General features: G+C 43.0%; 1 protein-coding gene across 1 annotated transcript in view; it reads right to left on the reverse strand.

The window, feature by feature from the left end:
* LOC134360084 (centrosome-associated protein 350-like) overlaps positions 1-15,881 on the reverse strand; it is a 124,460-nt gene extending 108,579 nt beyond the window's left edge. The window contains exons 1-4 of the mRNA XM_063074165.1: positions 15,752-15,881; positions 13,630-13,759; positions 10,038-10,702; positions 1,544-1,681 (exon numbers count right to left, since the gene is read on the reverse strand). Coding sequence (XP_062930235.1) covers positions 1,544-1,681; positions 10,038-10,702; positions 13,630-13,759; positions 15,752-15,881 — 1,063 coding nt within the window. The remainder of the gene's footprint in view (positions 1-1,543; positions 1,682-10,037; positions 10,703-13,629; positions 13,760-15,751) is intronic.
* Between the last annotated feature and the right edge of the window lie 300 nt (positions 15,882-16,181).

A 16,181-nucleotide genomic window follows, 5' to 3' on the forward strand; every position in this document is an offset into this window, starting at 1 on the left:
CGAGGAGCAATCTGGTATTTAGCTTTCAGGCATCAAAGTGGATATAATCTTATAAATCATGTCAGTCTTGTGCAGTATACACGTTTAAAATGTCTGCTCTCAACACACCAGCACACATGCACACCTGTCTGAATAACCCCCTCCCCTCGCTCACAGAAACACTCTCATCCTGCATTGGTCTCTTTTCATCTTTTATTCCTGTTGTTTCACGTATTTACGATATGACTGCTTATTTGATTAAGATCTTACATTTTAAAGTCTTACAGAAACATGTAACTCACACTTTATGTCAACCTGTCAACCTTCAGGCCATGTCCCTCAGGGACGTGTGCTAATGTTACTTGGTGCTGGATCGCAACTACATGTGCTGTGTGTGACTGTATGTACTGTGATTTGCACCTTGGCCCCAGAGGAACAATCTTTCATAGAACATAGAACATTACAGCACAGAAACAGGCCTTTTGGCCCTTCTTGGCCGTGCCGAACCATTTTTCTGCCTAGTCCCACTGACCTGCACCTGGACCATATCCCTCCATACACCTCTCATCCATGTACCTCTCCAAGTTTTCCTTGAATGTTAAAAGTGAGCCTGCATTTACCAATTCATCTGGCAGCTCATTCCACACTCCCACCGCTCTCTGTGTGAAGGAGCCCCCCCCCCCAATGTTCCCTTTAAACTTTTCCCCCTTCACCCTTAACCCATGTCCTCTGTTTTTTTTCTCCCCTTGCCTCAGTGGAAAAAGCCTGCTTGCATTCACTCTATCTATACCCATCATAATTTTATATACCTCTATCAAATCTCCCCTCATTCTTCTACGCTCCAGGGAATAAAGTCCTAACCTATTCAACCTTTCTCTGTAACTGAGTTTCTCAAGTCCCGGCAACATCCTTGTAAACCTTCTCTGCACTCTTTCAACCTTATTAATATCCTTCCTGTAATTTGGAGACCAAAACTGTACACATTTAGCTGTATACAAGTGTATGGTTGAATGACAATAAACTTGAACTTTCACCAACATCATCCTTAATATTATGTCTTGTTTCTTAAATCTCTCCCCAATCCTATCTCCTACTCAATTACAGCAGGATGGGCAGAGTTTAATCTTTCACCAGATGGCATACTTGTGATTACTGAGAACAGTTTCATCCATTCCAAAGCAACACACACAAAATACTGGAAGTAGGTCAGGCAGTATGGATGGAAGTGAATAAACAGTCAGTGTGTTGGGCCGAGATCTTTCTTCAGGAGTGGAAAGGAAGGGGGAAGATGACATAATAAAAAGGTGGGGAAAGGGGAAGGAGGATAGCTGGAAAGTAATAGGTGAAGCCAGCTGGGTAGGAAAGGTAAAGGGCTGGCGAGGGTGGAATCTGAGAGGAGAGGAGTGTGGACCATTGGAAAAAGGGGAGGAGGAGGTGATAGGCAGATGAGAAGGGATAAGAGGCCAGAGTGGGGAATAGAAGAGATGGGGTGGCTGAGTTCCTCCAGCATTTTGTGTGTGTTGCTCTGGACTTCCAGCACTTGCAGAATTTGAGTTTATCAAACCTGGTTCTTGATGTCTGTAGAGTCTGTGTCGTATCCGTCCCCGGCTGCTGACGGGAGGATTCCCTGCAGAAGCCCCCTCTGACTTCTCCACACCAGTGCAGCTTTCAACTTCAGGAATCAACTTAACAGCATTGAAACCTGAAACAAAATGGAATAACTCAATCACTACTGATGGAGCAGACTCTGTTCCATTGATTGGAGGGCAAATAATCAGAGGAAACAGATTTAAGCAAATTGGTTAAATACACAAGACGTCGATGGAGGGTCTCTGCATCAGCTCTTTATTCCTTTCCATTGATGTTACCTGGCCTACTGAGTTCCTCCAGCATCTTGTTTGTGTTGTTCTGGATTTTCAACATTTGCAGACTCTCATGTTGATGAAACTACTTCGTCACTAATTCGATTGAATTGTTCAGATGGAAAAGATCTGATTGTTTAGATCTAGAACTTCTGATCTCAAATCGTGGTGAAAGAAGGCTCCACCCTAATTTTAAAAATGGTAATCAAATAAATTTCTGAAGGGCAGAAAAGGAAATAAGGCTATGAGGAAACATCAGAGGAGTGGAATGGTCCAAACACCAGTACTGGTACAGTGAAAAGTCACAGGCTCCCTCTGGTGCTGAACAATTGCCCCATCTTGTAGTTCTGATATGATTGGGTAAAATTAAGAGGTGCCTTGTTCCTTATTTAATGTTGCTAAATTTGCACTGAAGTGAGTCAGAATATGCCCTGGGATAGGTAAACAATTCACCTTAACAATAGTTGTAAGAAAAAAATGACTTTCCATCCAATAAAAAACAAAAATAAAAAATTAAAATTAAATAGTAAACAGATACAGATTTTAAAATCAGGTTTTTTTTTATCACTGGCATGTGTTGTGAAATTTGTTAACTTAGCAGCAGCAGTTCAATACAATACATGATAATATAGAAAGAAATAAATAAGTAAATCAATTGCAGTAAGTATACGTGTGTATATTAAATAGATTAAAATAGTGCAAAATCAGAAGAAATATATATACTTTTTTAAATGAGGTAGTGTTTATGAGTTCAATGTCCATTCAGAAATTGGATGGCAGAGGGGGAGAATTACAGTATACGTATATTGAACAGATTAAAAGTCATGTAAAAACAGAAATAATATATATATAGGAAGTGAGGTAATGTTCACAGGTCCATTGTCCATTTAGGAATCAGACGGCAGAGGGGAAGAAGCTGTGACTGAATCACTGAGTGTGTGCCTTCAGGCTCCTGTACCTCCCTCCTGATGATAACAATGAGAAGAGGGCATGCCCTGGGTGATGGGGATCCTTAATAATGGATGTCACCTTTCTGAGACACCGCTCCTTGAAGATGTCTTGGGTACTAGGGAGGCTAGTGCCCAAGATGGAGCTGACTAATTTTGCGACTCCTGGTGGCTTCTTTCTGTCCTGTGCAGGAACCTACACCCCTCCCCCATACCAGACAGTGATGCAGCCTGTCAGAATGCTCTTCACAATTTCACTGAAATAACAGAGTAAACAGTAATGTATTCATACAATTTAGCAACGATTCCAAATGGTGTTTGATACGACGTGTGATTCAAAGCTAATAAGGGCAAACTTTGTGCAAAGTCAACAGTTGATTGAAATAAAGAGAGAGCAGAGAGCAGACTTATTCAGGCATCCCACAAGATTAAAAAGTCCCTATGTGAGGAATCATAATCTTGAAAACTGTCCAATCTTACTATCAGTAAGATTTAGGAAGCATTGCATCCAATTCTTGTCTCTTGGACTTTAAAGAGTTTAAAAAAAAACACTTAGCAATGTGGCGTTCACTTGCTGAAGTGAGAGGCGGAAGATAGTGGTTAACACTGCAACCAATTAATTGGCACTGGTCTTTAGTGTTCAGGAAGGTGTCCCGGCTGGGCCAGACGCATTCCGTGGGTTCACCCTCCTGAAGGATGCTCTCACATTGGCATCAGGGTCTGAAATCACAGGGTCATTCGGGCTGTGGGAGGTTGTGAAGGCTCTTCCATGTGTCAACTGGCAAAGTGAGCATAGAAGGCATTGAGTTCACATGGGAATAAAGCTTTGCTGGATGTCCTACTGGATGTCACTTGAGTTCTCTTTGAAGAGCTGATAGCATTTAAGCGCTACAACAGCTGTTGAGCATCCTTCAGTGATTCTGTTTTGTCCAGAATTGCCATGTCACATGTGAAACTTCTTTCTGGAGATTGTACCCAGACCCCTTATATTTCACACGGTTGCCAGACCTGAATGGCACTGATCTGGTCCTCAGCCCACTGCAGATCTCATGGTTCATCCAGCGCTTCTGGTTGGGGAAGACTCTGAATGATATTGTGGGGACGTACCAATCTAAAACTGTTTTTATAAAGTCTGTGACAACCGTAGTGTATTGGTTCAGTTCCATTGATGACCCTTGAACTCATGCCAGTCTATTAACTCTAAGCAATCCTGTATCCACTCCTCAGCCTCCCACAACCACCTCTTTGTTGTCCTCTTCTCTGGAGCCTTGCTCTCTAGCTCCTGCCTGTATGCAGATAGGACGAGGACAGCTAAGTGGGTTAGATTTACAGAAATGTGGTCTGGGCATGGAATGGTCAGTATTCCTAATCGTAGTGTAACAGTGGTCAAGTGTGTTGCGACCCCAGGTGCTGCAGGTTATATGCTGATGTTAATTGGACAAGCCAGACTGAAATCCCTAATAATGACTTGAAAGGCATAAGGGTAGGCTGTTTCTTGTTTGCTAATTGCACCATTCAATACACCGAGCGCTTGTTTAACATTTGCTGTCAGGATCACAGAGGATAAATCTTTGGTAAGTAGAACAGTTCGCACTTAATCATCAGATATTCCAGCTCTGGGGAACAAGAGTGTAACAAGACTGCTATGTCTGAGCACCACAAAGAGTTTATCATGAAGCACAGAACCCTGCCTTATGCATTCACTGAGTCAGCAAGAAGCCCTCAGTGAGCCATGTCCCCGTGAAACACAGAACACATCAATTCCTCATTTACCTTCAATTTTCAGTTCGGCGTGATAGATCTTGCTTGTTTCATGACCAGCATACTGTTATATGTTAGCATATCAGCATATGTTCACTCCAACGCTGAAGAATCCACTTTTTCAATACACATTCAAGATCTTCATTTTTCTATGCAGTGATCTTCTATTTTTCATTAACTTCTGTTCATTACATATGTGAGCTTACTTCTCAAAACAGTCTGTGGTGTGCAGAGACCTGCATATCATCTGGGAAGCTTCCCAGTGTCTTGTGGAATTTTCAGTTTGTGATATCATGTCAGGGAACATCTGGGTAAGCTGGTTCTACCAAACGTGTGTGACTGCTCTCTGGTAGTTAAAAAGCTAAGATATCCAACTAAAAGTTCATTAAAAGTACCTTTCCTGAGGTAAGTGGTGTTAAATTATTGCACCAAACAGTGAAGGAGTGAGCGATGGTGAGACGAATTCAGGGGATGAGCTGAGATGGTGTGTTGCAGAATCATTGCAGATGGAGTTCTGATTTCCCTGGGAATGAGGTTGGATCACTCTGGGTGCCGAAAGGAGGATTTGGGGCCTGGGCAGAGAAGTTCTGATGCCTGTTCAAATGCCCCAGATGTGAGGTTGGATTGTTTTGGGCACCAAGCTGATTTGAAGAGCTTGAGAGGTGCTTTGGGCTGGGCGATGAAAGCTGGGCCCGGAGCTAATTGCTGGGCTGCATGGTTTAGACCCAGAGTCTTTCACAGCAGTGGTGCCTGGATCCTAGTGTGAGATACAATGTGCTGTCTAGGCAGTTTAAGCACTGGCCCACATTGGAGATGAGAGCTGATTTCACTCACTCTCGCCAAGGCACAGAGCTTTTTGCTCTTCCATCGTTGGGTCAACTTAAACGTTGGTCCAGATGGACTGAAAAGACAGAGTGTCGGTCAGGATGAGAGCCAATTTCGCTCACTCTCTGCAGCAGTCATCTCCATGGTGCTGAGGTAATGAAGACTGTCCCGGCTGCTGTGCTCTGTGCCCACTAACACGATGAACTGATAAGCAAGGCTTTCGGCCTACTCTGAGCTGCTCGGGGGTTCAGATCTGAGGATTCATTTTTGGCTTGGAATGTTGTTGTTCATTTCAATTGTTTGCATGATTTGTGTTTTTCTCTTTCTTGCGCATCGGGTGTTGGTCTTTTATTTTTATTTTTTATTCCTTTTTTCCTTAATTGGGTTCTTTTGGGTTTCTTGCTTTGTGGCTACCTGTGAGCAAGCAAATCTCGAGGCTGTATAATTTATACATTCCTTAATGATAAATGCACCTTGAATCATGTCAGCACTCAAAAAATTCAGAATTCAGAGGTTTTTGGATTTTGGAATTGGGGATAAGGGGTACTGAATCTGTATTATTTCTTTTTTTCCCCCCTTTTTGTATTTGCAGTTTGTTGTCTTTTGCACATTGATCGTCTATCCTGTTGGGAGTGGCCTTTCATTGATTCCATAGTGTTTTTTGAATTTACTGTGAATCCCTGCAAGAAAATGAATTTCAGGGTTGTATAAGGTGACGTGAATGTAATTTCATAATAAACTTACTTTGAACTTCAGCGTTTCTCTTTTAAAGAGATGCCAGCTTAGAGACAAACACAAGCCAGGCCATTAATTTAAACTTACAGTTCTGCTGGATGGAGCAGCTACTGAAAATTATAGCGGCTCTTCTATGGTATATGGCTCTTACACCAACAATGACACTGTAGGACTCTGACAATTCTCCACAAATAATGTCCTGCACATGTACAGGGACAGAGTGCAGAAACCCATACCAGAATAGGCAGTCTCGCCCACGTTGATCTGCCACTGTATGATAATTACTTACTTAATAGGTCCCAGGAGCAACCACTTCATCTTACATGCAGGCCAGTCACAGAGCTATTTGGCAACTGTGTCATTATCATACATCTCAAGCCATTCGATTGACACTTTCCTTCACAAGTGCAAGCATTGACCAGAGAGATAGAGCAACGTGTCTGGCCCAAGGCTAAATCCTCTGTCACACAGTCATCTGAGTAATGGTCATAGCCATCACTTGCTTTGCAGTCTGAAGTGCACTTTCTGTTAAAGTTTCTGGCCTGATACTGTGCAGTAACAATATATTACAGCTGAAAGAGGCAACAGGCAACTGTGAAGAGTTTGTCAGCTGACTACTAGTGGTTGTGGAGAATGGGTTTACAATTTTAAAAAAGTGTGCAAGAGAAAGAAAAATATGATCCACAAACACTGAGATTATGATTGCACTGTGAAATCAGATGTGAGAATCAGAATCAAATTTATTATCACCAACATATGTTGTGAAATTTGTTGTTTTGTGGCAGAGGTACAGCGCAATACATAAAATATACTATAAATTTTAATAAGAAATATATATTAAAAATAGGTAAGTTTTACAAAAAGGGAGCAAAAATAGTCATGTAGCGTCCGTTCAGAAACCCGACGGCGGAGGGAAGAATCTGGTCTTCTGGATACACTGTGCAATGATTCATACACTGAACTAGAAATCCAGAGATGTGAACCAAATCTCCAGAAACTGAGAGATCAAGTGCATCCTTGGGAGCTTGAGACTATGAATTCATTAGGGAAGTAACTCCAGCAATAAATAATGGTGACAGTAAAAATGACCACGAAGCTGGCGGATAGTTGCAAAGATTCAATTTGTTCATGGATATCGTTCATGGCTAACAAGCTGTCTGGTTGTGTCCCTACTTTCTCTGGGCAATTGGAGGTTGGTGATTAAATAACATTGAAAACCGACAGCGCTAAAGCAACTGTGGCTACTTCAGGCCCTGTATCATATTGCAATAGCTGGAGTCATAACTGACTTAACCAGAGTCACTGCCCAGACAGTAATAAATCCACCTGCTGAACCTCACAGAGGTTTGTACAACCTCCACAATTAGCAGGCCTGGGTCTGCCCAGACCATTCACTGCCCAGACAGTAATAAATCCACCTGCTGAACCTCACAGAGGTTTGTACAACCTCCACAATTAGCAGGCCTGGGTCTGCCCAGACCATCCTTTCGAAAGCCAGATTGGAACCTGATATGGGGCTGTGAGGAATGATAAATCAGCCATGATTGAATGGCGGAGCAGACTCGATGGGCCGAATGGCTTAATTCTGTTCCTACGTCTAATGGCCTCCGCTGGATCTCCAGTTGCATTCCCTCTACACATTAAGGTCCCTTGAAAAGAATAAATTCAGTCAAAACAGTTCCTCTCCTGAAGGTGATTATCATCTCCACTAGTCTGGTGGAAGACCCACAGTAACAACAAGCCACTCTACTTAGGTCTCAGTACGTTTACTCCACAATTTCTGATGTTTCAGCCTCACATGAACACCTGAAATCTCAACACGTTTACTCAATATACTCACCCCACCCAACCCAGTTCATCGGTTTATGATATTATGTCAGCACTGGAGTGGAAAATTATTGCTAAACATGTTCTCAAGGGTAAATTCACCGATCACATGCTGCCAAAAGGCTGAGCCCAAAGGAAATGCAGATGAGAGACAGAAGTATAACATCCTAATTTTCACTTCTTTTACGCGCAGCTGTACTTTGGGGCTGGGAGAAGATTTACAGCACACAATCTGCCTTAATCGGTTTCTGGGTTTTATGCCTTTTTATGCATTTTTTAAAAAAAATTCTATTTCCTTTCAACATAGAGTGGTCACTTGGTCCAGAAAGCCCATCGGATTCTCAGAGCAATGCCATTCACCTACTATTCACTCCTCACACGTGCTCATCAACATTACTCCCTTTCACCCACCTACACCGGTGGCAACTTAAACCGGTGAATTAACCAACCAAACAGGGGGAGGAAAGAGGAGCATCAAGGCAAAGCCAACCTAGGCACAGGGAGACCATGCAAACTCCATGCACAGACAGCACCAGAACCGAACCTGGGTCATTGGAGCTGGGAGAGAGCTGCGCTCCTTCAGTCCACCAACTAATTCACAGTTGATGTGTTGTTTTCAGTCTCTGGGATGTACTGCAGTCCTTGAGCAGAGAGTATCATACTTGTGTTGGACACAAAATTCAGGCCATTGTTATGGATTACCCAAGTAGTATTTGAGACTCCAGCTCCAAGACTGACAGAAGAGAGTTGGTTTCCTTCTGTTTCAGCCCACCACCCCTCATGTACCAAAAGCTTTTACACATGTCATCAAATATTCTGGCGACATGTTATTTCAAGCCAGCTCCTTTGGAGAAATATTACAATACACACAGCAGGCTCCCAGCTTCCGGGGAATGTTGCCATCAAATGAACGGAAGTGAAAACGATAGATGGAAAATGAGAGTGCAGCCAAGGGGTCATGGAGACCTGGTCAAGCTGGTGTAAAAAAAAAGTGCTGTCAGGAAACATATTCCTCCTTCTCTGCAAGGAGACTAGGAAGGGCATCCAGAATTAGTCTGAAGCTCCTCACAGGATGTTGCTTGGGAAATCTCTGCCTGAGATTGCAGCCTATGAACGTGTTCTTTCAGGAAGGCTGCCATGAAGGCAAACGCTGCTGTCTTTGAAGGAAATGAGATGAAGTGGCCTCTCAGCAGCGGTGGCCTGGAATAATCCCAAGGCAGAGAAACTAGATGAACTCGAGGCACAAAAAACTGCAGATGCTGGAGTCTGGAGCAACAAACAATCTGCTGGAGGAGCTCAGCATGTGGAGCAGCATCCGTGGGCGGGGGATTGCTGATGCTTGAGGTCGAAACCCTCATCGGGAAGTAAAGTTGACCTTAACCTTTCTAGTCATAGCAGCACACACAGATGGAAAATCACAGACCCAAGAAGAAAAGAAAATCTGAATATATTTGGAAGATTATTGTCCTTTAAATAACAACTTCAAGGGAAATAGGGTCAGTAAAACTTACTTGCTTTCCTCGTAGGCAAAAATTGTCCCTTACTTTTCAGACCAACAAAGTTGAAAATCTCGGTGGAGACGAATTTTGTAAATTGTAACTACAAGCTGCAATGCTAGGATGAACAAAATTGAACTGAACATTTTGAAAGCTTATGAGGGGTGATTGATAAGTTCGTGGCCTAAGGTAGAAGGAATAAACTTTAGAAAACCTAGCACGCTTATTTTTCCTACATTTACACACTTAGTCCAGTGGTTGTGGAGCATACGGATCCCTTCTTTGAAGAAATCAGTGTCTTGGACCTCCAGAAAGTGGTCTACAGCAGAGGTGATTGATAAGTTCGTGGCCTAAGGTAGAAGGAGATGAGTTATTAACTTCAAACTTTGTGCATTTTTACTCAAAGAGTTGAACTGCAAGTACATGTAACGAGAGCGGTATAACTCATCTCCTTCTACCTTTGGCCACGAACTTGTCTACCACGAAAATGTCTACCTGGGTTACGTTTCAGCCACTCAGAGACTTCATTCTTAGACTAAAGATACCTGATAAGAAAACAATGTCCACATGGCAATAATCCCTGAAACAAAGAAATGGTCACTTGCCTTTGTAGGCTGGTGCTGGTGGCGCAAAGGTCACTTTCCTGACCAAACATTTCTCCAAATCATCTTTGTGTGTCTTCTGCCTGAGAAATGGGATAGATTGTTCTTGAGGTAGACCTGAGTCAGTCTTTACAAACTGCTGCTCTTTCTGTAGCTTCCTCTGCATCCTTATCCGTTCTTTGAGCCTCTCCAATTTGTTGGTGGGAGATTTGCTCCGTTTTAGTTCCAGGCACTGGATAAGTGGACTTCCAGGAGGACTAAGGGAGGAACCAACAACCAAAGGATCTGGAGAACTTTTCCTCTGTTGTAACATCTGCCCTTGGCTACAATTGTCAAATACCAAATCAGCACCATTGCCAACTGGAGGTTCTCCTTCAAGGTAACATTTGTAGGATCGGTTGCGGTCATCTTGCTCACGAGCTTTGTAGCAGCCTTTCTCTGAAACATCCCATTCTGCCAATTCTTCACATCTTGTTGGGATAACTCTAGTTGATGGGTTATCACTTGACTTTTGGTCAGCAGTTTTCATTGTCCGACGGACAGCAGACAGTTGAGAGGCATGGTCAGTAACGTGCTTGTATGAGCTGTTTATACTTCCATTCCAAAACATTCTTCTTGAAGAACCACCATTCTCCAGTATGTAATCCACTTTTCCACTGCTATTTGATCTGTTTGGGAAGTTGAAAAGCAGGTGAAAATTGGGTGTTTGAATGCATGTATGTTTATAAATCACTTTCATCTGCAGATAATCATTGAACAGTTTTTCTCCCTCTTTGTACTTTTGACAATCATGCTCCAAGCCACAGCAACAGGAAATCTCCCTCCTTAAAGTTTGGTTGAATACGTTTGGGGGCTTCAGTCCAACAATAGGCCCTTCATCAACCTTAGGAATGCCCTGTCTCTACCCTCACTATTCTGCTGTAATTTTGCAGCTACCATTTTTGGGGCTTTGCTATTGCTTCCTTGGTGGGTGGTGGGTACTGACGCTTTCTGCTGAAATATATGGGGGTGAGGGTGGGGGAGGTGGGGAGGGTTGATGCTTTGCAGCTGCTTGAGTGCGGGGGGGCATTGGGGTTCTAACATTTTACTGTCATTCATTCTTTGGAGTACTCTTCTGTTTTTCATGGATGTCTGTGAGGAGCAAGAATTTCAGGTTGTATACTGTATACATTCTCTGATATTAAATGGAACCACACAACCATTGAACCATGTTCTGTATAAGCTCTCCAATTTAAAGAATTCAAGTGGAAAGAATTCTTTTACTTGGACTTAAAAAATACCATTAAAATACAAGGGTTAGATAGAGTGAAACGATATCCTCATGTAGAGTTATGATGCTCAAGTATGATATCCAAGAGCATTTCCTGACATAAGCAATGTGGAATTCTAGTGATTTCTCTCATAAAGAGCTGTTGAGTAGGTGGATTGATTGAAACCTAACCTTGAATGGTTTCATTTCCCTCTGAGAATTCGGAATGAAAACAGACATATTCCTTATAAAAAGAGGACATGCAGGAAATACTCAGCAAATCAAGGCAAGACCTTGAGTAACTGTTTCTAGAATTCTGTGGGCTGTTTTGCTCTCATTATCTGGAGAAGGACAGTCCTGCCATAGTGGAAATATAACAAATGCTCCTAGGATATGCAAGTTGGTTGGACAAACTTATAAACACAGGAGTACAAGAATGACAAGGGATCTCAGAGAAGTCAAAGTGCTAACATGACTGGACAAATTAGAAGAGAAAATCAGCAGATGCTGGAAATCCAAGCAACACACACAAAATGCTGCCTGGCCTGCGAGTTCCTGGACAAATTAGATGCAGGTAGGATGTTCCCAGTGGTTGCAGAGCCCAGAACTGGGGCCACAGCCTGGGGATACAAAATAAAATAAATTTTGAAATAAAAATACTGATGAAACTATTGGAATGTCGTAAAACATATCTGATTCATTAATATTCTTCAAGGAAATAAAATGTTAGTCCACACGTGTTACTTTGCTTGGAGACACAAGAGACTGCAGATGCTGGTAAGAAGTGGGTGCGTGAGGGCGCCTCGGTGGATCAAAAGGAAAGAGAAAGGATCAGAGGCGGTTCAGGTGACCTTAAATTTGAGAACCGTGTGTTCTTGCTGTCAGGTTGTAGACTACCCAGGGAGAATATGGGGTGCAGTTCCACTCGTTGTCTGGCAAGGGAAGAGGCCGAAGACAGGTCAGTGTGGAAGGGAATTGAAAGGGACTGATGGCTGGCCATCGTGGACAGATTGCTGCACACTCAGAAGAGCAGTCGCTCTGATTGGGCTTGGTCCTACTCATGCAGAGTTCACATCTCTCTCCTACCTGGTTCCACATCACTTTCCCTTCTCATCAGAGCCTCCTGGATCCATCTGCCCATCAATCTGATCCACCCATCATCAGCCAGCTCCTGCATTCTACACTCCCCGTTCCCTCTCAGTGCTGCTGTCTCCTCTTCATACCCTCCACCCTGATGCACGGCTTCGATTTTAAACTATCCCATTGCCTCCACAGGCGCTGCCTGACCTACTGAGTTCCTCCAGCAGTCTGTTAATGCTCCATTCCTTTGCTTGTTTAACGCTCAGTTATATTGGCTCGTATATGCCTAGGGGAAATCCTACCCAGCACCTGCCTTAACGCTTCCCACGGAGTCGGTTGCTGCCCGAATCAATCCCAAACATCAATCATCAGCCAGCACACCCAGTACGTTTTACCAAGTACACTTTATAGATATTACTAATTCTATGACATTAACATAAATTCGATACAGAAAAGGAAGTAATGAAAAAAAAAGCGCCAAGACTTATCAAAGTCCAAGTTCTTCACGCGCAACTGTTGGAGCTCAATCGATTCCTGACGACCACCCGAATCCTGTCAACTCACGGCTCGGGACCACGCGAAGTGATCGACTGGAGCCTTTCCGCACGTCCGCCGTCCTCCCCGTCTCTCCTCTGACTCCCCGTCTCTCCACCGTCCTCCCCGCCAAAAACCCCATCCCCAGTCATATGAGACAGCATTATCACCCGAAAACAAAACGGTACATGACCACCCATTGGCTAATAGCACCCTGCAATCTGTATTAACCCAAGCAAATGTCTAGCTGGAGACTTTCTCAGCATTTAACATAACAAAGAACCATTCCCCAGTATAACATAACAAAGAAGCCATTTTAAATTTAATATACAAAAAAAAGAAAGACCCCGTACACTTGATTCTTGCCAACAACATCCACTTTCCATGAACAAAAGAAAAGTGTATGGAGATAGAGGGACCACTCTAAAGAGGGGAAAAATTGCTGAGCTATGAAAGAACAGAGTGTCTGGGGCAGACTGCTGGAAATCCAGAGCAACACACACGAAATGCTAGAGGATTAAAAAGCAGACATTTCGGGCTGAGACCCTTCACTGGGACTCGTCTGGCACTAATTGTTCAGTTCTTTTCAAGCCAATACACACCCAGGAGACTGAAAGACCTCGAATATTGCTGCAATGGCCACAGAATGTTCACCAGATTCGTTCACCATTCTTATTTTGTCAGGGGGATCCCAAATTCCTGAAATTAAACCAGGAACAAATTCTGGTTTACCTGCTTGAGGAAGAGTTCCAGCCCTGGGAGAGGCTTCCCTGTGTGCCCAGTCTGCTGATATTCATGGAAGCTGGTCGCTGTGGTGAATTCCCTTCATCTGAAATGCTGCTGGAATTCTGTACACCGCATCCTACAACAACACACCAACAGCAGATATATTGTCAGGGTAACTACTCCAAAAACCTTCTGATATCAAGGCCAGTGGCAACTGTTGGAGTAAATAGCTGGATTTTGGCTGCCTTCCATTTAAATCTTAAAAGAGGCAAAAAAAAACAAATGTTTGCTCCCTCTCTGTAGGTCAGCTGTTTGCAGAGAACCGACTACAGAACAAGTCCAGACATATCCCAACCCATTATATTCACAGGCTGATTTGTTATCATCCATCCCTCAATGCAGAACTGGTGCCAGCAACAGTCCCTTGTTTCACACTGAGAAGTCGATAATACTAACACACAACTTCTGATTTCCATATTTCCTTACAACAAAAAAAGCAGGAATTCATCCCACTCCGTCTTTGCTGACTCACAGAGCAATCCTCTTCCCCCAGCAGTCTTCCCTAGGACCTATTCTCTACACACTCTCAATAATTCTATCATACACCTGTACAGTTACAGAGGCAAAATAACCAATGAGCAAACACATCCTTGGGATGTGGCAGTAAAATTGAGGATCTGGAGGAAGCCAATGTGGTACTAGGGAAAATGTGCAAACTCCACACGTAGATCTGGAGATGAGGATCGAACCTGGCTTGCCGGATCTCTAAAGCAACAGCTGTACTGCTTGTGCCTCCCAGTTTATGCAACCTCTCCTCATCATTTGACACTTTCAGGGCCACTTCTGATAAAGAAGACTCTATCAACCAAATCTCAACAACCACCACCACAGGCCATTGTCCAACTCTTTCCTTTAAAAAGGAGATATAAACTATCCATGCTTTTCTGCTGCTGTGGCCCAGCCACTTCAAAGGTTTGATGTGTCACACATTCAGAGATGCTCTTCTGCACACCACTGTTATAAATGCGTAGTTATTTCTGATACTGCACCTTCCTGGCATCTTGAGCTAGTTAGGCCATTTGCCTCTAATCTCCCTCATTCACAAGGTATTTTTGTCTATAGAACTGCCAATCCCTGGACTTTTTTGTGTTTTGCACAATTCTCTCTATGTGTGAAAATGCCAGTTTTTGAAATACTTAAACCACCCCATCTGGCACCAACAATCATTCCATGGTTAAAGTCCCTTAGAATACATTTCTTCCCTATTCTGATGTTAGGTCTGAACAACTGAACCTCTTGACCACGTCTGCATGCTTTAATGCATTGTGTTGCTGCCACATGATTGGCTGATTAGATATGTGCAATATTGAGTAGAAGTTTGGGTGTACCTCATCAAGTGGCCACTGAGTGTATGTCATATCTTGGCAAGGAATTGACAACAACAACAATTTGGCTTCTGGCATCCCAGGTCATGGCAGTTCTCACTTGATATACACAAAAGATTCTGCCTGGCCCAAACTATCAGCTGTTTATTCCCCCTCCATAGATGCTGCCTGACCTGCTGAGTTCCTCCAGCATTTTGGATGTAGTCCTCACTTCACTTCCTGCAGGTTTCAGTAGAGTACCAGCCACTCTACTCATTACTGATTATTCACTGGATGTAGGGATAACTGGCCAATCAGAGTATTTATTGACTTTCCCTAATTTCTCCTGAGCTATTTGGCCTGTCGAGCTATTCCAAAAATTAATTTGGAGTCATCCATATAGTTCTGTTTAAGGAAAACAACAAATTGATTTGATTGTGGCAGGTGATACGTGAAAGGATGACAGTGCATGGAACGGGCTGCTGGCGGCGGTGGTGGAGGTGGAAATGATAGGGTCTTTTAAGAGACTCCTGGATGGCTGCATGGAGCTTAGAAAAATAGAGGGCTATGGGTAAAGCCTAGGTAGTTCTAAGGTTGGGACATGTTGGGCACAGCCTTGTGGGCCGAAGGGCCTGTATGTTTTCTATGTTTCTAAACAGATTTAATAATAAAGGGTATCAGATTAATTCTTGAGTAGATACAATAAGCTAAATGGCTTCTTTTCTGTTTTATCAAACAAGGAGAAATATGAATCACTAACTCACCTTGTGTCTCGAACTGTAGGCATTTTTGAACCCTTGACTCAGGAAGGTGCTCATCCTCTTCAGAATTCAACTTGCTTTCAGTCTGTTGTAACTGGAATTTGTCAGGACAGCTCAAGAACTCAAGAGCCATGTACTTAATTCTCACAATAACAAGAAAGATCTGCAGTTAAACACCAATGATATACCATCCGTTTATTCAGAAATTTCAATGGCTCAACTGCTGATTCAGCAGGTAATAATTGCCTTCCAACTCACCAGGGTCCACGTTCCTGTGCTCCTTCCAACTCACCAATATCCCTTTTCCCATGCTCCCTTCAAACTTACTCAGTTCAATGAAAAATTTATTATTCTATAGCATTAACATTAATAAATTTGAGTTAAAGTGTGTGCTGTGCTATTAATAGGAATGATAATCCATGGTCTATAAATC

This window comes from Mobula hypostoma, chromosome 21 (genome assembly GCF_963921235.1).
Source record: "Mobula hypostoma chromosome 21, sMobHyp1.1, whole genome shotgun sequence".
Classification (NCBI taxonomy): domain Eukaryota; kingdom Metazoa; phylum Chordata; class Chondrichthyes; order Myliobatiformes; family Myliobatidae; genus Mobula; species Mobula hypostoma.